Source organism: Podarcis gaigeae (genome assembly GCF_964106915.1).
Source record: "Podarcis gaigeae genome assembly, chromosome: 4".
NCBI classification, from domain to species: Eukaryota; Metazoa; Chordata; class Lepidosauria; order Squamata; family Lacertidae; genus Podarcis; species Podarcis gaigeae.
Window position 1 is genome coordinate 38400709 of NC_139677.1, and position 24861 is coordinate 38425569.

Genomic DNA, 24861 nt, shown 5'->3' on the forward strand with positions numbered 1-24861 from the left:
TGTGGAGGCAAAAGGAGGTCATTGTCTTCTTCAATAGTGTCAATTTGTCCTTAGCTTCCAGAGTCACAAAAGTAGGATTGCAGGGTCTTTTTCTATTTTCAATTAACCGTAAAATGCAACAAAGTATTTTGCATAACAACAAGGAAAGAGCTGAGGAAGAGACTGGCATCAGATAAAGGAGAGGTGATCACACCAGTGCTTCTATATTCACTTAATAATAATAATAATAATAAAAATTTATTTATATCCCACCCTCCCCAGCTGGAGCCGGGCTCAGAGTGGCTAACAACAGTAAAATAATACAGCATTCTAAAATCAATTCATTATAAAATCAGTTCAAATCAAATTAATGGCAACCATTGGGCTAGAGATCTGCGAGGAATTACTTACAATCTGTCCCAAAGCAGCAGTATTGCCTGATGTCACCAGTAATCTACGAGAATGGAATATCGAGCTGCTGTTGGGAGTGGAAAAGTTGCACTTGTCCTCTTGTTTCCTCCCCCAGCAGTTCTCTCTCTTCTTCATTTTGTATAACAGCAGGCCAAAGTCCTGACCATAGTGCCATGGTATCTGACCAGAAAGTAAGTGAGACATCTTGGATCCTTCAACTTATTTTAGGTATCTCTCCTCCTATACGTAGTGTTCTCCTCACTCCGAATAATCCCTCTCAAGCGACTCCAGCTGAATGTTACAGTCATAGCTTATTCAATGCAAACTACCAATTTTGCCCGATATATTTTAAAAGATCAGATGGAGAGAGAAAGACCTAGAAGGATGTCATGCCACACAGAACGCTATTGCCCATAAATTAAGCACAGTTTACCGTCTCATTATTTTATAAATATAAAAAAGTAAAACAAACAAAAAAACAAAGATACACAGCTCCAGACTGAGTATGGTATAAGACTAGGAAACAGAGAAACCTGCAGAGCAGAAAAGCTGTTTCATGTCATATCCCCCTCCTCTCCCACTCCTTCAAGGATGATGGGGCACATTACCCATTTGTAAAAGGTAAAGGTAAAGGACCCCTGACCCTAGTCGCGAACAACTCTGGGGTTGCGGTGCTCATCTTTCTTTAATGGCCGAGGGAGCCAACGTTTGTCTGCAGTGATTCCGGGTCATGTGGCCAGCATGACTAAGCCGCTTCTGGCGAAACCAGAGCAGCACATGGAAACACCATTTTCCTTCCCGCCACCTATTTATCTACTTGCACTTTGATGTGCTTTCGAACTGCTAGCTTGGTGGGAGCTGGAACCGAACAGCAGGAGCTCACCCCATTGCGGGGATTCAAACCGCCGACCTTCTGATCGGCAAACCACATGGGTAGGCAAACTAAGGCCTGGGGGCCAGATGCGGCCTAATCACCTTCTCAATCCGGCCCACGGATGGTCCGGCAATCACTGTGCAAGCTCAAGGCTCAGTGGTTTACACCACAGTGCCACCCACGTCCCTTTTACCCATTTGTAGTAAACACAATTACTTTTGTCATTGTACAATGACTTCTGTCATTTCTCCAAAATCTCTGTCCTTAAAGCTGCTCCCCAAATTGTGCCCTTACTGCATGGTCCCTTCTGCACACCAAAAAGAGAGAGAATGGGTGCTATCCAACTCGGAGTCAACCCGTTAAAAGCTATGAACTTGGTTTCAACAAGTCTACTCTGAGTACGATTAATGCTGGATATCCCCTGATAAATTAAAGACGAGTCATTAGTTTAAAATATGCCTGAATCAAACATCCAGCTGCCCTACTCTTAATACTTTTGCACACCTCCAATTGCCTCCACCATACTTAACAAAACAAAGAGCTGTTGCCTGCTACAAAGAAGGAATTCCCAGAACCAGGAAACCAATGATTTGGAAAGCTCTCAAGCTCCCATCATGGATCACCTGTATCTCAAAGTCTTGAAGAGCCCTCTGTTGGTTTCTTGAGTAAGTACAACCTTTCAAAAATTTCAGTGATTGTTCATGGCAAGAAGAAGAAGAAGGTGGGAGAGACAATAATTTCTGTGGGGTCATCTCTTAATTAAAAGTGCATGAAGCAAGCTTTGGAAGGAATATTTTTCCCCCAGGCATACATGTTCAGGAAAAACAACAACAGCTGGTGTTAAAACACTTTTGTTACATGCCCAAGCTGTTGTTAGAACAAAACTGTCATGCTAATTACTTTACAAAGGGCTTAGCTCAGAGATTTCAAGTTACCAAGAAGGAACTGAATCAATCTGCCATCAGTTTCCTCCAAGGACAACATAGGAAAAATATATGTATCCCTTTTAAAATTTGCATTGAATCCCCTCCCCCACCCACACACAATACTCACACTTTGAAATATTTCCTTCTAGTTACCTACAAACAGGAGCTTTTCAGATTAGTTGTGATTAAGGATTGTCCTAGATCATATTTTCCAAACTCATATGCCACTAATGATATGAAAGTATCCCATTCCAAATAATAATAAGAAATTTGGTCTAAAGCTGTGCACAGAGTTCATAGGGGGAAAACTTCAGGATAAAGTATCAACCAGGAGTTGCTCTACAAAGAGTGCTTCTGATGAGCATTCAAATGCACACAGGGAGCTCCACAGATCACCAGCAGAGAACCTGGAGCAGCGCTCCAGATATTATTGGGCTAAAATTTCCATCTTCTTTGAACATTGGCTGTGATGGCTGTGGTTGATGGGAGTAGGAGTCCAATGTCATCGGTAGAGGACCACAGTTTTCCCATCTCTGCCCCCTACAGTGTAGCACCCTGCATTGTGTACACCATGTCATTGAGCTTTTTTGAATATTGAAGTAAAAGCAGAAACCCTGGCACTTATTTGAATTCCTACGTGTCTAAGAACAGCTAGGTGAGATCTCCTTTGTTTTAACATGCAAAAGAAAAGAAAGCAGACAGAAAGTCTATGCTGCAGCCTTCTCTCTGAACCAGAGGAACAGAGAAACTGCACTGAACTCTTCCCTGCTGTTTTTCTTACCAAGCTAGCTGCAATTTGGCTAGGTCATTTAAACTAAGGCTGTCTCATACCTTACCTTGGAGCTCCCCGTAACTCATGAAAACCCCAGGATCCTAGATTACTGCCAGCACAGGGGAAACATTGCTGAGCAAGATGACCTGTGGGAGATCAATGCACTGACTTTTTCAGTGCATTGAAAGTGAGAGGTAAAGTGAGAGGAGGATCTCAGTTTGATACAAATGTTTTTTGCTGTGCTGTAGTGTGACAGAAGAAGCAGGTGGTAGCTTGAAGGACGTTATTCTGAAGTCCATTGGAACTGTAGGATCTCCACCCTTGATGTGGGGGAGAATGATTTGTGGTGGCTTAAGTGTCCTATATTATATTCCATCTACTACACTTTCTACATTTCCACGTCTGAAGTGAAAAATGATTTAGCCAGCAACAATACGTACTCAGATCCAAGCAGCAGTCAAAGCAAGGGAATTACAACAGTTTGGATACTCAAATACATATAGAAGTGTTTAGCTATTGAAAATGAAGCACTTAATGGCATTCAGTCTTCCATACCTACATTGCACAGGTTACAAGACTGGGGACAAATCATACAGTTATTAAAATAAGACATTAACAGAAATGGTCTGCTTTGGAGTGTTTACCAACATCGTTACGTAGTACAATTCTCCATTATTCTGTGAAGTAGAACCAGTAAGTTATTTTTCGAATAAGGCATGGCCTGCAAGCCAGAAATCAATACCTCCGATGGTGTCTTTTTCAAAGTACATTGTTAGTATGTTACAGAAAAAATGTTGTTTAAAAGATTGTTCCTGTTACAGGAAAAGTATGTCATTAAGATTTGCAATAAAAGGTATCAACAGAGAAATTATTAGAGAAGGATGTTCCAGAAGGTGGGGGTGGGGCAGAAATGATAGTGACTCCTCTTTGCTGTGCAATAGCTGTTGACTAACCCATTTTTAATTGCCAGCATGAATGATATATGTACAGCATTATTAAAATGGTGAATCTTCTAAAAATGATGAGGTCTTTATACTGCAAACACCTTCATCAAACAAGTTTGAAGAAATGTGAAGTATAACGAGTTCCTACATAAACAATGACATTTCAGAAGTCTTCTACAAAATAAAATACACTATACCTATTTTCTCTTCAGAGGGCCTATATAGTACACTAATAATCAAAGCAACTCATTTCCTATTTGAATGGGTTTAATGTTGTTCTTCTTTTTCTTATTATTATTTATTGACTTTTCCTCCATGAACAACCATTGTGGTGGGGATTGATATACATCTGAAAATAGAATTGCATTCTGATAGCAAAATATGCACAGCCGACACACACATCAGCATTAATATAAACAAGCCTCTGTTTTATAACATTTTTTGTCTAACAAGAGTCAAGGAGAAAGCTGAAAGGTGACTACAGCATGTTCTACAGTCGAATACCCTAGTCTCACTTATTTGTAGTAGGCAGGCTAGTTGGCCGGCTTATGGCTGAATAATGTACTTACCATCCTCAGTGGGCACATAAATATTCAGATACAGGCAGTCTTCGTTTTGATCTTGAACATACGTCATCACAGTATCCAAGTTGGCAGTAAACCAAACAGGCAGCATGTCGTTGAGCAGTGATCTCTCATCCAGATACTGTGGGCAGACAGCAGCAAATTGTGTGGCATTCCGTGTGCCGGTCCAGGAGGAAGGAGGCTCCGGGGGCTGGAATCGTCTTTCCCCGGTTGGAGGAGAAGCATAAGGGACTCCCAAGTATTGCTCCACAGGACCAAGTATTTCATTGGGCAAAGGTGTTCTTACACCACGTATTTTGCCATAATTCGTGGTTACGACTGGGTATTGTGCTTGTCCATCGATAAGCGTAAACCGTATCGCTAGAGCAGTTATCCAGAAGAGGAAATTAGAATTCAACATGACACAAACAGGAGTAAAGATCAAAGGCAGCCATAAGAGTCCCATTGGCCGTGACATGATTTACATCAACATTCGCAGGCCTCTGTCTTCCACACCCAGATGGAGAATCAAATTAGTCGGGAAAGGGCAAAAAAGTGAGGAGGGAGGGGAGTGTGCAAGTGGGGGGGAGGGAGGAGTTGACCAAGGAAAATAAAATAACGGGCAAAAACAATCTTGCCAAGGCAGAAAGAAGCCCCCAAAATGAGTGTTGTATGTGTCTCAGCAGAACGACCATAGACAGATCCCCGTGGCACCAAAAGCAAGGGAGTTCTTTTGCTTAAAGCCCATCCCTTGGGTCTGCTTCTATTTCGGTGCTGATATCACAATCCAAGAATCAGAAGTGGCAAGATGTTCAACATTTACTCTGCTATGTTGGCACGGTGGCTCCTTCCAGTTAACTCCAGCATGATGAATCAACCTGTGCAATAAACAAAGAAGGGAGAGGGAGAATTAACATACACTCTGCTGCTGACAATATTTTAAAATAAATCTTCAATTTGTTTCCCTGCCATTTCATCACCTTCATCCATTTCTGCTAGATTAACATCATGCTGCCATTTAAGGATATAGGAATTCTCCAATGCCTTTCAGTCCAGTGGGACATACAGCTAATGAGAAATGCTTGAGTAGCACACCATTAAACGGTAGCTGCTATCTCCACTGGGCAGTGACACTGCACATTTCATTTCTCAGCAGCTATATAACTAGCTGCAGAACCATCTGCTGTCTGTATGTATGAAAAAATAAATTTTAACTTAGAGAAGATTTCAGTGGCATTGAACAGAGGGGACCAGCTTTGATTACTATTTTGTGCATTGACTATTTATTTACATCACTGCTTCTAAGGGGCTCAGAGCAGCATATATCGTATCTCATCCCCATTTTAACCCAGAAGCATTATGCTGAGTGTGACTAGCACAGATTTAACTCCAGGATGCTGTAGTCCAACATTTGAAGTCCAATGAGTATCTACTTCAGCACACTGGGTTGTAATTTAGGGTGTTTTGTGCATTTCTCCCCCTTTGCCTGGCTTGTTTCAAGCAAATGCAGAACTGTTGCTGACTAAAATGTAGATGTGGTGTTGAAAAAAAGTTCTCTTACTTCTCATTAACATCATTCACATGCATACAATAGTAGTGAAAGAGGTCAAAGGTGGCTTTAGTCACATGTGTGAAAATGCATTGCACCTCTTGCCCCATGCAGAGTCAAGCTCAAATCTGAGTATCATTCAGAACAGTTTGAGATGACTTGTTTATACTTGTTAGGTAAAGGTAAAGGTAAAGGTACCCCTGCCCGTACGGGCCAGTCTTGCCAGACTCTGGGGTTGTGCGCCCATCTCACTCAAGAGGCCAGGGGCCAGTGCTGTCCGGAGACACTTCCGGGTCACGTGGCCAGCGTGACATCGCTGCTCTGGCGAGCCAGAGCTGCACACGGAAACGTCATTTACCTTCCTGCTGGTAAGCGGTCCCTATTTATCTACTTGCACCTGGAGGTGCTTTCAAACTGCTAGGTTGGCAGGCGCTGGGACCGAGCAGCGGGAGCGCACCCCGCCGCAGGGATTCGAACCGCCGACCTTTCGATCGGCAAGTCCTAGGTGCTGAGGCTTTAACCCACAGCGCCACCTGCGTCCTTATACTTGTTAGGCTTAGCTATTTGCCTAACATTTTAATTGGGACATAGGCAGAAGCAGCCTTATTCTGCTTCATCTTGCTGTGTATAGTCTCCATTGATCAGAAGCATCTCCCCAGGATTCCAAACAGGAGTCTTTTCCAAAGCTAAGCATGTGCTCTATCACTGAGCCACAGACCTTCCTCGATTATTTCTATCCCTGCCTGCATCTCTGCACATTTTTATGTATAACCCTACCATGAGACTTTGGAATGAGAAAGCTGAAAGCAAATCTACTAAAAAAAAAATAACTAAAGCAAACGTGAAATGTTTTAATTTTTCCATTGTCAAGGAACATGTTGTCATAGCTACATTATTTTAGCTATAAAATGTACTCAACACAGAAGTGTCCTTTCAAGTTCCTCATTAAGTTGCAATTTTCCACATAAGGTCCAAAATATTCAACAAATCCATGCCAGGGTTCTTTAAAGAAGTGAGCACTCAGCACTCTCTATCTAGATAACTCCCTCCCCCACATTTGCCCTGAGAAAGTGGCCTAATTTTAATGTAGGACTTTGCTTACACTGTTAAATGTCAGGACAATGACAAGAAGTTTCCGTAGCATTTAGACTCATATCAAGCTAACCTAAAGGAAAATGTCGGATGAATTGTATGAATGTTGCATCATGGAATACACAAAAATGTAATGTGAGAAACATTTTCAGTCAAAGGAAAAGAAAACATGAGTGATTCCGCTCCACTAGGGACAGCACCCCAACTACAGCTAAAACTAAACTGTATTAACCACATTCTCATACAGAAATTCATTGAAACTAAACTCTAAGAGTTAGATCACTGAGCACATTGGAGCAAATTTTCCCATCTGCTGGGAGGTACTTGACTTCCTCTAACAGTAAACACGTATGCGCACAGGCACACACACACACACACACACACACAAGATTATTGTCATTATTTGTTTATATATCTTATGGCTTGCTTTTGTGTGGAAGATTGTGGAGTAGGGTTCTTAGGATTCACAGATACTGAATTATGTCACTGGTCTCTCTAGCTCAGTATAGAATAGAATTTTATTATTACAGTCACAGACCAGTTCCGGGTCACTTACAATATCAGGGAAATCATAAAACACAGCAGGAATACATTGAATTGCAGTTGGGTATAACAGACACAATTCAGATATAGAGGCAGTTAAAAAAATATTAAATCTTGATCACTAAAATATAACCTAAAATTATCATTTAAAACCTTAATCATTTTGGTAGCACAACTTGTTCCCTAAGTTTTATGGCAGTCGCACAGAATTTGGCCAGAGTATCTCTAGCTCAGTATTGTCTAAACCAGCAGACAATGGCTCTGTCAGTATGCAAAGGCTTTTATGCTCTCTTTAGAACCATAACCTTTAATGGGGACATCTTGCCTCTCTTGGTGCTCTGCTTTCTAGAGTCAGCCAATAGGGGAGTTGCCACAAGGATGAGTGTGCACCTTTAGGACCAAAATTTGAGGCCCAGGTGAGAGAATGGTATTTACTGTAGTGGTGGGCTGCCTGAAGAACCTAGTGGTTATTTTGCTTTATCTTTTCGTCTTTTTCCTTGAGTTTCATATGAGTGAGATCTCTTAGGTCTCATAATGAACCACTGGAATGCATTGGATACTGTGGGTATTATAATACAGTACAGTGGCACCTCGGGTTACAGACACTTCGGGTTACAGACTTTGCTAACCCAGAAATAGTACCTCGGGTTAAGAACTTTGCTTCAGGATGAGAACAGAAATAGTGTGCTGGCGGTGCAGCGGCAGTGGGAGGCCCCATTAGCTAAAGTGGTGCTTCAGGTTAAGAACAGTTTCAGGTTAAGAACAGACCTCCAGAATGAATTAATTTCTTAACCTGAGGTACCACTGTAATATTATTGGCATTGGATATTGCTAATTGACCAACTGGTATGTTTTATGTTCATTTAAACATTTGCCACTGTTTTGAATTAAATGATGGATTTATGTTGCATTGCAATGTATTCAAATCACAGTTATGGCATTTCAGTTGTCTATCCTGTAAAATGCTTTGGGCACAGATGTATTTGTAGAAAATGTGGTACACAAATACACTGACCCTGAATATAGGGATTCAGACTGGAGTCTTTGACAGTCCTACCTGGAGATACCAGTGGTTGAACCTGACACCTTTTGAATGCAAAGCAAGAGCTCTACCGCTCCAAGTCTACTTAATGATGTGAGCTATTTCCGCAGCCTGAAGTGCATCCCAGGCAGAGTTTCATTACCATCTGTTGTTGTTTAGAACAGGGCCTTAGAGTCACCTGTGATAGGTCATGGAAATGTTGACCTTTTGCAATTATGCTAGTAGCTCTGTTGCTTGTATTTACTTAACGGTGAGGGGAAAACATTTCTAAGCTACTCCAGAGCTTTTCACAACCTTGTTTTAAATGATTGTTATACCTTCTGAGTTTGTTCAGGAGAACATGTTTTCCTAGATTACCATGCATAAATGGCAGAACGACAGCAACAACAATCTTCCTTCCCCAACCTCACAAAAGACTTTGCATGACACACAGATTAGCTTTGCTTTGTTTGCATCCTCTAAGGCTGTGTTTGCCAATGGGTGGTCTTACAGAGAGCCAGCGGCTTCCTGTGTCTGCCTCTCCCTTTTCACAGGGCAACAGCTGTGGACAAGGAAGGAAATATATGGTTGGGAGAAGGCAGAACATACAACATTTAGAATTGTCCCAGAGTTACTTGTCCTGATTATTGGGGGGATACAGTGCACAACTATAAGAATTGGAGCAGGGATGCTCAATGATGTGAACAGTTGTGCTTTAACTGCTATGGGCAGAATCAAGGTAGTAATGTCTCCCATACAAGAAGGTCCCTGTCTGGATTCTGTCCATGCACACAGTCCTTTACACAGCTGTGACCTCTCAACTTTCAAAGTCCAAAACAACATTCCCTTTGGAAATAAGGGTAGGGGACTTCCACTAAATGCTATAGGCAGGCCCAGTACTCATGAGTCCTGATCAGACATGGCATAGTCCTCTTCTCATTTAACACTTCTGCTATAATTTTTCATTCAAGAATGTCTGGTTGGTTGGTTTGTCTTTGCTATTTACTTTTATTTACACACACATGTGCACGCACACACACACACCTCAATTCCCATTTGATCCATGAGCTAATGTGTGTGTGTGTTGCATTCCAGTGTCAATCCAAGTTAATACCACCCTTATCATACTTTTGGATGCTATACAAAACAGTTTGCCTCCATCCAAAACCCCGTGGGATAATGACGTTGACACTGGATTTTGTCTGAGCAAAACAGGCTGACTTATTCACTTTACCCTTCTCTCAGACTTTTCTGAGACTGCATTCAAGATCTGTAGATTCCAAGCACACATAATGATTACTTAGGAAAGTCTGAAGCTCACACAAGTATGGGGTCATTTGTGAATTGGTGTAGATCTCCTTGATAGCAATGTACTTAAAGCTTAGACTACAGGAACTGGCTGGTAGGAATGAGTTATTATTACTCTTCTGTATACCTATATACTTTTCTACAATCAGTCTGAGTAAGAATAGGAAGTTAAATGGACTCATAGTTTTCCCAGTAAGGCAGCTCCCAGGTTACTATTCAAATAGCAAGCAGAAAGGAGATTAAGGCATTGTCATTTCAGTGACAGAAGATCCGGTTCTTTATCCTTTTCAATCTAGAATGGATGAAAGACTAAAAATGATCAATTACAGAATGAAATCCAGTATTTCAGAAGTGGTGCCAAAATGAGAATGGGTCTTTTCTGTATGATATATTTCACTACAAAATGGAAAATACAGTAGAAATGCAATTTAATTAGATGAGCAGAGGCTTAGAATCGTGTCTTATTCCCCCTACAGGAAAGGAAAACAGATAATAAGGGAAGTAAGACAGAATTTTATTATTCATGGCAAGTCCCTAGTAAGAAAACATGCTGTCTCAGTGCTTTTCTGTAATAACAGAGCTAAACCTGTTAAAATGATTTGCTTGACAGCCCCTATCATCCAGCCAAACACATAAAATTTAAAAATGTCTTCCAGTGCTTAATTACATTTTTGCACATCAATGAGCTTTCAGAAATTTTAACTCAATTCAGCATCTTTGTTCCAGAAGAGGAAGAAGTCAGAAAACAAAAATAATATTCAGGAGCAAAATATTCTCTTTCCCCACAAAAAACACAAGCACACGTGCCATGCACATGTACACACACAAACACACACACACACCCATTTCTTGAAACTTTCAACAAGTGCTATCCAGAAGAAACATTCCTACAATAAGGATCATACAGACAGCTTTTGGTAACAGTCCAGTTAACAGAACTTCTGCAGCCAACCACCCTCCTTAGTAATGAATAGCTGAAGGTACCAGGTTCAGTCGCAAGTGATTTGGTAAAAGACTTGATTTTGTTAACTGATAATAGATTTTGTGATTGTAAAGAGTTTTAAATGTTCATAAGTACTAATAAAAATATATTTGTTGTGATGGCACAAGGTTAGACCTGGATGAATATTTCCTGAGAGATCAACTGATCATATAAACAAAACACTGAGCATGTTTAGGCATCTTACTTTGTTTTCACGTGTCATCATTTTAAAGTTTTATTATGCTCCAGGGCCTAATTCAGAAGGAGTCAGCTGGACCAGATGCAGTAGACTGTGGCATTTTCTTTACTAGACAAATCTACTGAATTATCACTTTCTGAAACCGTTTTGAAATTCACACCTATCTGAATTTTGCAATGCAGTTCTCCAACAAAGCAATGCTTACAAAAATGCATATATTATGGGGAGGTGTGCACAAAAAGAAATATATTAGTGAAAGATAACATACCAATAATGCATTATATCAGGGGAAATTACTTGCAAAAATATGTACTTTAGTCAAAACTGCATACAAATTTGTGTTTATTAGGAGAAATCTACACTAAAATGCTGATGAATTTTCATTACATTTTAAAAAAATAATCATAATCCCAAATTGCTGTGGAAATCTGGAGAACTGAATTCACAATTGGGAAAAAAAAGATAAACAGAGAACTGAAAGTGACAGGTCCATCCATCCCTAGCTACAATAGACGCCTGGCAGAATGCATTCACTAGGAAAATCAGAAGCTCTGCCGTCCTGAACTAGGACATTTTAAGTGGTGGGTTAAAAAAAAGAAAAAATGAAATGATCTGGCATCGTTTTTCTATACTATTTAGTGCTTTAGGTTTCTGGCCCCTTCCCAGCATCCTTTAGGATTCTTTATAATCTAACAAAACCTTATAACTTTTTTTTTCTTGGCATGCCCTGTAACACAGTGCTCTAGGCAATAATATTTATTTTCTTCATTGCTCAGTGTCACTAAATCCAATAGCCCGTAGCAGTTGGCTGAAACTAGGCAGTGGACAAAAATAACACTTACATTAATCTCCAAAGCTGGTATGAACAAAGTACATGACTCATAGGAGCATGAGTGGCACAATATGGCTCCGATACAAAGAGGTCAAGCGTACACACAGAATTCTAATGGGTGCATATTTTCCTATTCTCTTTGTTGTTTAGGGCAGCTATGCTTATACAATGGAATCTTTGCACATAGGTGCCTATGTAAATGGGTAGTTTAGCACAGGAGCTCTGTGTGCACATTTCTGAATTTTATTCACTTAGGGTGCCTCCAGACCATTCCTATTTTTCAGGAAGGATTCAATGGCATACTGTAGCTTTAGATTTTTTTCAATTGAAGTGGATTAAGTGGCTGTTAACCAGTGCAACTTTTTGTGGTTTGGAAAGTGATGGCGAAATGAATTTAAAAGTGTGGGATGAAGAAATAATTAATGGGATCCCAACCAGGATGAGTGCAGAATGAATATTCATTGTCATATAACTACCCTGTAAACGAATGAGAATGAATGTTTAATAAAGACCAAATTTATTGTGCAAGCAAGTCAGGATGAGTGCTGAACAAACAGTTTGTCTGGAGGAGCTCTTACTCTTTTTAATTCATCATATTTGCATATCATGTTTCCCCTAAGGGCAAATGATTTGTGTTTGTCCCATTTTAAATATACAACATTCTTATGAAATAGCTTCAACAGAGAGATAATAACTAGCTAAAAATAATTCAATATGCATCATGGCTGAGCAGGAACTTGAACCCAGGTTGCCATAGTCCCAAGTATTTCTAGCATCTTTAAAGGCATTTATAAATTGCTTAATATTTCAAAAATCTAAGTGGAGTACATTTATGATAAGAAGTATCAATAAGAAATGCAGTCCGAAACCAATAAAGCAGCAACATAAAACCATGTAAAAATAATAAAACAGGTATTAGGGGATTCACATAAAACAGGTCTGATAATACAGGTCAAGGAAAGCTTGGGCAGAGATAAGTCTTCGCAACACATCTGCAGCAACTGATGATTTGTTATGGTTGGGTCTTTCCCACCGAAGCAAGACAACGCTGGCAACAATTAACTCAGGTTTTATTGCTCAAAACACACAAATCACTCTGGAGCTCAGTCACTCAGTGTCAGCTTCCAGGTTTGCTGTTGCTGAGTCTGAGGTACGCCCCTTCCTCCTCCCACTTTTAAAGCTCCACTTACGCTTCCTTTCCTGTTCACACCTTTCATTAATCTTTGCAAGCCTACACACCTGGGGATGGGCAATTCCCGGTAGCGCTCCCTCTGAGCCTGAGCTACAGCTGTCAGTCTGCATCTTCTCCTTTGAACTCCCCCTTCCCTTCTCCTTGTTCTCAGCTCTCCTTGTTCTCTGGCTTCTACTGCAAATTGGCTCCTCCTCCCCCTTCTGCATTCCTGCCTTATTACCTCCACCTGTCTCTCCACACTCTCCCCCTCTGTCAGCAATGGAACGCAGCTGACATGATTGTTACTTTGTGTATGGCAGAGGGATGGGTATTCCACAGAAGAGGGGCAACTACAGAAAATGCCTGTTTTCAGATCAATGCTCTGTGATATTATGAAGGGTCCAGTGCCATGAGTAGAATTTTCCCCAGATGATCTAAGTGATATTAAAGGTCTATCCAGGAATTATTTTAGGTAACCTGGTCCCGAGTTGTTCAGGGTTTTTATGTTAAAAAGAGTACTGTAAACCTGACTAGGTAGCTGTTTGGCAACCAATTCAGTTACCTCAGCACAGGTAAAAGATGTGGACATCTCAGCAACGTCGCAGAAGCATTCTTCATCAGTTGCAGCTTCCAGATCAACTTCAAGGGAAGTCCCATAGAGCATATTGCAATTGAAAGGTTACCAGTATAAGGATCACAGTGAGCAAGCTATCTCTGTCCAGGAGTGGTTGCAAAAGTCACATAGGGTGCTGTGTGGACATAAGTGTTAACCATGTTCCAAGGGAAGGTGTTGTGCTAGCTACCTCTAGCTAAGAACAATTTGTCTGATTCAGGACAGAAAACACGGTTGTTATGCATCGCTCAGCTAGAATGCTGATAAGTTATGCAAAGGCAATATAGTCACAGAGATAAGTGCTGGTTGTTCTGATTGGTTTTCCCTGAATTATCATACTCTAAATGCCAAGAGAATGCTCTTTTATGGCACAATCAAAACAAATTGGTGACAGAGAAAGTAATTATACTTGGCAATCATAAACAGACATCCCCAGTATATTAATCAGTTAGCAAAGGTACATTTGGAAAATAGTATGGTAGAAGACCCTGCAACATTTTGAAGCCTATTTTGGGCAGAGAAATTGGGGCACCATTTCAGCCAATTGTCCTGAGGTGTGTGGATAAATTCTTCAACAGTTTCTCACAGTAAATAAGGTCAAAATTAACACCGACAGTGGAATGGCTTAGTTGTCCCCCACCGTCCATTGTTTTTTTGTTTTTGTTTTGGTTTGGTTTCTTGGCTGCTGCAAATGTTTTGACATGCTGGCAATCATTTTCTATAAGCCACAATGCCTGGTGTTCTTCTGGGGTATTGGGGGTGGGGATGAAATTGTGATCACCACAAAAAATGTTGCTGTATATTCAGCAAAGTGGCCTTTCGGGAAGAGTGAGAAAAAGCAAGGTATCAGAAACATTCTCAGGAAATTTGGGCATAGCTCCAGGTTGGTTGGTAGGATTCTGGGCCTGCTAATCATGTGTTTTGTGTTCTTACCCTTTGAGTTTCATTTGGCCTCGTCATCATACAGATCCTGCTTCATAACTAACAGACCAGCCAGGATTTGGCATTTGTACAGAATAGCCTGCAATGGGGAGGTGATGCCCATTTGGCTCCTGCCTCCCTGCTTCTCAGTTGCTATGCTGTCATGTGCTTTGCAGCATGGGGGGTGGGGGTGAGAATCAGTTGCACAATTTTTAATCAGGTTCCTCAAAGCTTGGAAAGTCTTCTTCTCATTAGCTGTTATTGCTCCAATAATTTCTGGAATCCCAGCATGTTACTGGTCACAAAATGGCTGAAACACCATTTGTTAGGGTCATTTCCCTCTATGCTTTCCCAGTCAAGCTGGAGGACAATTATTTCTGCCATCAACACAGATTTCAGGAGAACTGACAAGTTTGCTACTGGGGCCTCTAAGAGTGCAACTAATTCCTACAGACATTTGGATCATGAAAGTGACCACATGTGTTTATAGGTTGCCAGCAGCAGGATATCCAACTAACGGCGGTGTTCTTCAGACAGCATGAACTCAAGCCAGGCTCAGATATGCCTAAAGAGTTTACCACAATGTGTTTCCAGTGTTAATTAATTCCCAAATGAAATGTTTTGATATCCAGTAAAATAGGCCAACATTTAGGCTTTCCAGACTCTGCACTGCACTTGATGGCATGTGGAGTGGCTTTCCATTGCTATCTTCAATTATACATCTAATTGCTAGCACTGTATTTCATGGCAGAAACAACCTATATGTGGTATTTGATTTGACTTAAATGCATTAAATGAAAATTCAGTAATGTCTGTTAGCTTTTAGCTATTGCAACATTTGATAATAAAACCTACACATTCCCATTCCTGATGCTCCTTAGACAAGTGCGGGGGGGAATTAAACCATATAATCTCAGGGATAGTACTGTTTTAGGATCCATCTAGAATTTAGCATTTCCCAGAGGAGCTATGGCATACTTCTGGCAATTCCTTCACTGATGGAAAGCCGGGCTAGGGACCAAAGGTTTTTAACCAATATTGCAAAACTGAATAGAGAGTGTGCTTTTCATATAAATAAATATTTTATTGGTGTGTTGCATTTACTTATTTAAAATTATTAAGAGGACAGAGATATGACTGAGCAGTCTGAAAGCCTGTGTTGGACAGAAATTCCAAAAACAACAACATGAAGATCTTTATTAAGAGATATAGTACTGGTCACAATTCCCATCTTCCTCTTACTACTGCAACCTGTCCATTTGTTTTGGACAAATGAGGCAAAACTGATGAAGCAGAATTCTTCAAACAGACCAAATATAGACCTTCAGATTCACCAGAACCTGAAAATATGCACAACCTATGCAAACATAGGCAACTTTGATGATGAGAATGAGATGCCAAATTATATGATTGATTTATTTTTTAAAAAATGTAAATACAAACAGTTTGACTATTATATTGCAAGAACACTGTGGAATGTTTTCTGCTGAAAAAGAAACTCTCTACCTTCCTGATTTACCAAACAGCTGTAACATTTTCTTTTAGGGCACCAATTAGCATAATTGAGGTGGATTGCTTACATTTGGCATGGAAATAGACTGATGCAGTTATGTCTCATCAGTTAAAATCATTTTATTGCACTGCTTTGTTCCAGCAGCACTCAAAGTTTGGAGATCAAAAAACATTTTGTCATACATGATGTGACAAATCAATGTTTATGAACTTCTCTAAGTAAACTGAACAATTTTAAAATTACTCACATTATCCCCCCACCGAACATCATCGCCCTCAGTGAAGATAAATGAGTTGTTATGAACATTTAACAATTTTGCGGGTGGGGAAGTCCCAGCCTGCAAAGTTTTAATTCTTAAGTATTTGTCACAGTTTGATCGGTACCATTAAAACATGTCTATATTCCACATTTCGCCTCCATCCCTGAGTGATTTCCAACAACATTAAGGTCAACTTAGATAACCTGTTTGAGGATATACCTTAATTTAAGCCACCTTCATGCCAAAAGAACAGTGATCAGTACTTCCAAAGTTGCATAAACCATTTCTGCAGGACCCATCTGCTATGACTTATTGTGAACACTGGATGGTAGATATAGGGGTTTAACCTTTCTTCTATTTTCCTTTCAATGCATAGAACAAAGTCTAGAAAGCCAATCCAGAGTAGAAAGCAAATCCACATATGAAAGACTGCTTCCATGCATCAAGGCATTTGCCTTCATGCATTTGCCTTAGAATTCCTTTGGGCACTGAAAGAGGCAGCCACATTTATCTAGCAAATGCAGGTCTCTATATACAGAAACTTAATATTTGCCTATAATGGATTCATTGCAAGTCACCACCACCAACCAGTTTCATAACACTGTCTTCAGTGATTAGAATTTTCTGTCACTATTGCTATGTGCTCCAAATGAAATAGGGCTACTGTAAAGTCTCTGAGTAACAGAGATACGCTAAACTATGGAGATATTAGAAGTCTGGATGCATAGACCACCAGAGAAATTTGAATTAAATTTCTAGAGTTTAGAGAAGATACTTGGATGGATCCATACTTGGATGGAGTGAGACCCTCCACTCAGAAAAGGGATTTGCTGTTTATGAGAGTATACTGTTGCTGATGGAAATAGCTGTTCCATGAGTGGAAGAACATGTTTGGATCCAACCTTCCCCAACCCATCATCTCCTAAAAAAACAACAAGCAAACAAAATATCATTATGTGTAATGTGGCTTTACCTTAGCAGACAATGCTTTCATTCATTCAAATCACACCACCATTTCCCCCAATTCCCATATTGACTTAAGCCTCCCATCACCTCATGGAAAGCGTTTTCTGAGAGTGGGGGGCAGGGTTCCTCTGGAACAGAGATCTGGAAGTGGGAACCATGGGGGGGGGTGTCCACCAAAAAGCAGCTTGTGGAAGTGATTTCCACCAAGGCAATGTCACCATAAAGGACAACCCAATAGTGTTAAAAGCACCGATAAATATTTCAAACTGCTTCATATACCAACTGGGGGAAACTCCAGATGTTGCCAAACTACAACTTTCATCACCCAGGTACCAGAGCCAATAGTCAAGCATGGTGAGAGCCATGAGAGTAATTACTTATAATCACACCCCAAGATAGACCAATCTTATGATCATAGGGTGCAAATGAAAAAAAAAGTATAATAATGCCTTGTCTTAAGACCACCTAGTGAGCTTGTGGGTAAGATGAGATTTGACTCACAGATTTCACCATTCATATATTATACCAGCACTCCATAATTCTAGTTTTTATAAGCCCACCCAGCCTCATATTTGCATTGAAAAAGATTATTATCTTACATAGTTTACAAGTAATTCATGAGACTACACACTCTTGATAGGGCAGGTTCTCTTTGGCAGCCATTAATTTATAATTTAAGGAACCACAACCAAGTATATTCTATGTCTAAGCAACAGCATTCGATTAATAGTTGTAATTTGTCCTGATGCCCTCATTTATTATTGCTGCTGCTTCTTTCTTAAAAAAAGAAGTTCACAGTTGTATCCTGGTCTCACTGACCCACCGTAAATTTTTAAATGCACAATTCAGCTTGTTTTGCTCTCTTTTCTGCTTAGATCAGTTCATTTCACGCTCACAGCCTCTGAGCCACTGCATCTATTAATGGAAGCCCTGTCACTAGCAATAATAGCAGCTATGTCTCAGAACATATCACCCCCATCTGTGTCACCAATATATAGACCTATCAAAATCAAAAGCTTTATTCACAGCCACCATAATAATACACTAATACCAAATGTTCTCATGGGCATTATTTTTTGTTTGTTTGAGCTTAGCTAAACAAGGAATAGGACTACCTCAATTTTCTTTTATTGCACAGTATCATAAAAACAAGAAAATGATAACAACAAAACCATTAGAAAAGAGGAGGAGAAAATAAGGGGGAGGACACAAAATCTTGACCTTTTTCATCCTTTAGATAAAACAACCTAAAAACTTCAAAGAAGGAACTAGTCCACAATGAGATCAAGGCTCTGAATTATATAGTGGTTTAATCTACAACTCCTACACTAATTCCATGAAATGTCCAGTTCAATGGTGTTGCACTGCAGCATCTATGACCAGATACTATAGTCATGAAAATAGTGCCTTCCAAAAACCATATGAGAAAGAATCAAAGACACATAATCTCTGATATAAAAAGTTCAGAGCCGAGTAGAGGATTTTGAGTAAAGTTTCTTTTATTATATTACAGAGCAAGTGTAAATAACCAAAGGGAAATGTTGCCAGATATATAGTATGCATGATTATTTACACACACACCCAAAAAATCAGAAATCCCCTAACATCTCTGTACCATGATCCTGCCACTCTCAGCACCATCCAGAGGTGCTTTTTACCAAATCAAAGAGGTAGAATATTCAGTTATGTCTCATCTGCTTTGACTCCTGAATAAGTGAAAATGATTAAAATGTTAACTGGGTTTTAGGGAGGACTACTATTAAAAAAAAATAGGGACGCAGGTGGCGCTGTGGGTTAAAGCCTCAGCGCCTAGGACTTGCCGATCGAAAGGTCAGCGGTTCGAATCCCTGCGGCGGGGTGCGCTCCCGCTGCTCGGTCCCAGCGCCTGCCAACCTAGCAATTCGAAAGCACCTCCGGGTGCAAGTAGATAAATAGGGACCGCTTACCAGCGGGAAGGTAAACGGCGTTTCCATGTGCGGCTCTGGCTCGCCAGAGCAGCGATGTCACGCTGGCCACGTGACCCGAAAGTGTCTCCGGACAGCGCTGGCCCCTGGCCTCTTAAGTGAGATGGGCGCACAACCCCAGAGTCTGTCAAGACTGGCCCGTACGGGCAGGGGTACCTTTTCCTTTACCTTTACTATAAAAATGCTTACCAACAGTGTTGCAGCTTTAGAAGCCTTCAAATTCTATCTGTGTGAGGTAGCATGATGCCATTTTAGATTTTAACACATTTTCCCCCTGTCGGAAACAGAAAGAGGTAGAGATTGCCCTTCAGTAAAAGAAATGACAACACGCCATCTTAAATTAATATGCCCACACTACTTTTTCTCCATTTTTAAAAACTTTCTATGAAGGTCAAGATGCCTCCAAATGTTATTTTTCAAGGAATCAATCATGATCATGCTTTTTAATTTCATTTCACTCTTCCTTTCTCTCAGAATACCTGGACACTATTAAGGTTTAGGGAGAACCTATAGTCGTCCCACCATTCCTGCCATTGCCCATGCTAGTTGATGCTGATGGAAGTTGAGTTCAACAGGTTCCTTTCTCTACAGCATTTTGTGTAAGGCATGCATGCTATAAGCATGCAGGCATATGGTTTCTAAGCCAAAATGATTTCCTTGTAATCATACATAATATTCTGTTCCTAACTTCCAGGTTGTTTTTTAATCCTCGGAAGACAGTATGCCTGAAGCTCTTCGTTCTTATATCCTATGTGCTTTAAGGTTCCCAGTGTAGATTATTCAAGCCACATAGCCCAAAGCAGATCTATAGACAGTAACAAATTAAATTGTTATATGTAGTTTATAACTTATGTTTATTCAAGCAATGTTTGTCTGAAGAGAGTCATTAGGCATACATAACTTGAGACACTGTGAAAACTTACTTTGTCATTGGTTTATATTATTTCTGCTTTTTCTGAACTCTTCTTGATCATCAGCTTGTAATTTTTAAGCTTTCTGACTTTTATTTAATCTGCACATCCCTACTTAACCAAATTGACCTTTGCTGACCATTTGCAGTACTTATTTAGACTTAATCTGCATGAGTTTCAATTGCTCTCTTCTCAACAATCTCAACATGATAAGCATACATAAGAAGCATATGTATGCACAAAGAAAATTTCTATGTCAAGTGACAAAGTGGGGTTGAATTCTCATATTCTAAGAATTGTACAAAATGCTAAAAAGTAGAAGAGATTTCTTGTCCATTTTACATTTTTGAAGGAAACCAGTGAAGTTGATTAGCACACTATGCTTAACCAAACCAATGGGCCCGTTCATACATCAATCATAGTTTAATCAATCATGGCTTATTAACATGAGAATCAGGCAAACATACTCGCTCTCACTTGTTCCCCCTTCCTTTTATGTGCCAGCTTCAACTTTGCTGCCTTGCTTTCTTGAAATTACAGTTATATTCAAACCAGGAAACTGTGCTGTAATCTTAGGTTGCCAACTAACAAAGGAAACTAGGGTCTGAGTTTACTGAAGCATTTAGTGGCTCACTTATGTGTTGAAGGCAACAGGCCCCAATCCAAAGCACACAGAGCTGTGTGCACAAGGGGAAACGGACTAGGTTTTCTCCTCAGTTATTAAATTGGGATAAGATTTAAGTAATCTAAGTCAACGACAAGGTCAGTATAATTTATTTTATGTATTTAGCTGTTAAATAAATAAAATAAACTGCCTTTGACTTAAGCTATCCAAACCTCCACTATTGAAAGCTAGTTTGCCACGATGGTATCTTCTTATTTGTATATAGTTATCCCAGTTATCTCTGAGGAATAAAAATCCTATACGATCCAAGTTAAAAAAATTTTAACCAGCTCCCCACGTCTAAAGATATTGAGCTAGTTTCTGCAAGTGCCCTTGAGATCCACACAAACAGCCAAATACAACCCAGATATACTAATATGGCGCTGTGGTTTTGTTTTGTTTTGTTTTTAAGACACTAAATAGCCTGTCCTTTCAGAGGCCTATTTGAGGAGTCACATCAATGACAATAAAACAACCAGAAAAATCCCTTCCATGTAGCTAGACTTCACTACTTTGGACAGCTCCCTACCCCACACAATTGATTATATTGTTTTAGCAAGCAATATAAAAACATAACTAATATAACACAGCAGATCAATAGTAAAGACAAAATAAAAGGTTACTCAAAACAACAATAATTTAGCAAGAATAAATTAACAACCAAGACCCTATTACCTTGCAGATTAATCCAATAACAAGCCATTATCTTCCGTTTTTATAGTTGATGAATATTGAAAGAGATGCAATTAGCCTAATCACAGCAAATGCTAAAAATATTACCACTAACTAACACACAAACACACACCAGTATTTGTTGGCTTACAAATGTTCAGGCAATCTACATGAGTTACAAGTCAGAATCAAACAGTTGTAAGTCCTCCTGACTTAAACTTACCATAACTAGAGCAACTAATCATTAGTGGGTCAATTTTGCCATAAAATAAACATTTCCCAAACTTAACTAAATACCACATGTAGTTAGTATGTTACTATACTTTCCTACAATTAACAAAACAAAAAAGAGGAAAGTTCGTACAACTACAAGCAAGTATTGTAAGATTATTTAATAAAAGATCCTCTGGGTTTCTCCTATTCTGGAACAGATAATATAAAATTATTAAAGTAGCTTTCAAAACTGTTATGGATACCCTTCATTCTTTTAGATGTTTCTTAGTGAAATTTCCAGCACTGTAGGACAAATCTGTGGTGTTGATTGCTCAGTGCTTAACCTGAACTTGGTTTCTGCCACAGTTTCTTCCTTTTTTGATTAATTTGGGAAGATAGGCACTTAAGTGGCAGAGCCCAAAACTGCAGATGAATTAAGGAGTATCACCTGTAATAGCTAAACAAGTATCAGAAGGAAGTTGACAGGATTAGCTCATGACTCCTCTCAGCACATGCAATTGTTGTTTCAACAACCTGAAGATCAATCGATACCATAGCAATTCAAAGCAACAGTATACACAACAAAACTAATTTAAGGGAAAGCACCTTAGATTTTTCACATATTTTTCCTTCGGATCAATATAGCTTGACTGGCATATCAAGCTGGAAGTGTAATGTTGGTTCAGCACAGAGAAACGCACTGCAGATGAATCGTGACTTTGAGATTTAAGATTTGGTGCTAAGCTGGTGTTTAAGATAAAAGCATAGCTCTGAGTTGTTCCCCTGTTCAGGGGTGGGTTGGGGGACAATTTCTGCTAACTCCCCCTTCCACATGCAATCTTTTGGCAGTGTTTTATTTAATATAATTTGAATTCTATGGAATACAAATTGTAATACAGTAAAATGCAATATAAGAAATATAAGAAACATTAACAATACAATTAAAAACCATGGTATCTAGCACACTGTATTACAATTGCTACCACAGGGAGAAAAATAACACATGACCCATCAAGACTATTGGCAATTTTCAAGTGGTTTGAGAACCAGTGATTACACAATTATAAATGGGACATCCACCTTAGCCGGATTAAGAGGTTTGGATAAAAAAGAAAGGACAGGGCTATAGGGAATGGGAAAGCAGTTCAAAGAGCATAAACCTTTTGCATATATGTAGTTCCTTAAGAAATCATTTTATATCTACAGTGACCAGCTCCTCATTACAGACAAAATGAAAAAGAAATATAAGAGATGGGAAACTGTAGCAAAAAGATGGAATGTCTCAAGGCCCCAGCAAAGCTGAAACTCATTGGCAATGCAGCAGAATACTGGGGAGGGGGGGGGAGCAGAAATTCATTATCTATATAAAAGCCAGAGAAAGCAAGTTTCTCAAAGGCATCTGGTTGGCCACTGTGAGGACAGGATCCTAGACTAGATTGGCCACTGGCCTAATCCAGCAGGGCTCTTCTTATGTTCCTAATGGGTGAAAAAGATGTTCCTGGAGAGAGAGAGAGAGAGAGAGAGAGAGAGAGAGAGAGAGAGAGAGACCATAGCACCATAGCATGCCGTTAAGCTGGTAGGAACAGGCTAATTTTCAGTAGTTCTAAACAAATTTAAGTGGCACCTCAGGGCTCAACAAGGGAAACAAATAGAATTCTTTACGAACCTTAAACTGGTGGGCCAGCCATGAAACTTTGAGGCCCTAGGTCACTAATCAAGTATTTGATAGTGTTAGGACTTTCAGATTGTAAACTTTAAAAATCTATAACTCCTGGGAGACCATGATCTGACTTCAGAAATGATAATCAACTTGAACGATTTACTTTTGTAGTAGAGAGCAGAATGCAAGATTTAAGAGGAAATGAATTCCAAATGTTTCAATTGAAGCAGTAAGTGCAGGTGGATGTCCAAAGTCACCCAAGCATGGCAGGGTCAGGGTTTTGCATAAGGAGGGAAGGAATTTAGAAGAACAAGAAATGGGCGCACACATCAGAATGTGACCACCACAGGTCTCTGGATCCAGAGTCCATAAAGATAAGTGAACACAGCGTGGAGGCAATCACAGATATAGAAAGTGTCCAGCCATAGGTAAGTGTTGCAATGTATACAGATAATGAAACTGTAGCAAAAGCAGGCTACCAACAGGAAGAATTCTACACCTGTACCTTGGTATCAACAGACCAGAGAAATAGACAATTCCCTTAGAAACAAATGGGACTGGAGTGCAATACAAGTTGGATACTTGAGCCAAGGCAAATGTGATCTCGGATGTAGTTTCTCAAAATGTCCTTCAAGAGAGAGCGAGAAAATGAGAGAAAAACCTGTGGGGGTTATAACCAAAAATGTAAGACTGAGAACTTACAATGAGACAGTAATTCCACACAGAGATATCTGTGAGTTGGAGATGATATGCCAAGATCAGGGGTCATTTTATTTGTGGCAGTATATGGAAACACAGAACCAGTGCTGAGGCTATAAACATGCCTTGCTCTGGGACTAATTAGAAGACTGCCATGGTAAGCCAAGTGAACACAAAACTGAAAAAAAAAATTATAAAGATTTTGAGGGTATATGTAAGATAGACAGTGTATAAAATCCAAATAACAGAGCCAAATAACCCCTTGCAAAGTTCTTTGGTTTTTTAATATGTTACCTCAAAAAAACATTACCAGACCAAGGGCTACAGATAGCTCCATAGAGGGCATCAACCATCAAAAACATCCCTCTTCTCCAAGACAGAATATTAACATTATGGTTTCTAGGCATACATAGTTAACTTTGTAGGTAGATCAAAATCCAAACTGAAAACACTTTAGTGAGAAACTGTTTAACAGAAGACTTACAACCACTATGGACTCCTGTGTCAAGATAACTCAGAGTTCTTGTTCCTTACTTATTGCTGTTTTGAAAGAATAGGCAATAGGCAACAGAAGTATTAAGCAGAATAGGAAGGCTTCCTCTGCTTTACAGTGGTGACTTGGACAACCTAAAGGAGGGAG

At 39.8% G+C, this 24861-nt stretch overlaps 1 protein-coding gene and 1 long non-coding RNA gene across 9 annotated transcripts in view; both read right to left on the reverse strand.

Annotated features, from left to right (window-relative positions):
• LOC310842603 overlaps positions 1-24861 on the reverse strand; it is an 852366-nt gene that overhangs the window by 578027 nt on the left and 249478 nt on the right. The gene's annotated exons all lie outside the window — the stretch shown is intronic.
• The window catches only part of NLGN4X (neuroligin 4 X-linked), a 156165-nt gene that overhangs the window by 112820 nt on the left and 18484 nt on the right, over positions 1-24861 (reverse strand). For 4 of the 8 annotated variants that reach the window (XM_083734257.1, XM_083734255.1, XM_083734260.1 and 1 more), the window contains exons 2-3: positions 19592-19676; positions 4476-5347 (exon numbers count right to left, since the gene is read on the reverse strand). In XM_083734257.1, coding sequence (XP_083590383.1) covers positions 4476-4947 — 472 coding nt within the window. In that variant the 5' untranslated portion in view covers positions 4948-5347; positions 19592-19676. The remainder of the gene's footprint in view (positions 1-4475; positions 5348-19591; positions 19677-24861) is intronic. The other 4 variants (XM_083734261.1, XM_083734258.1, XM_083734254.1 and 1 more) reach the window with 1 other exon arrangement.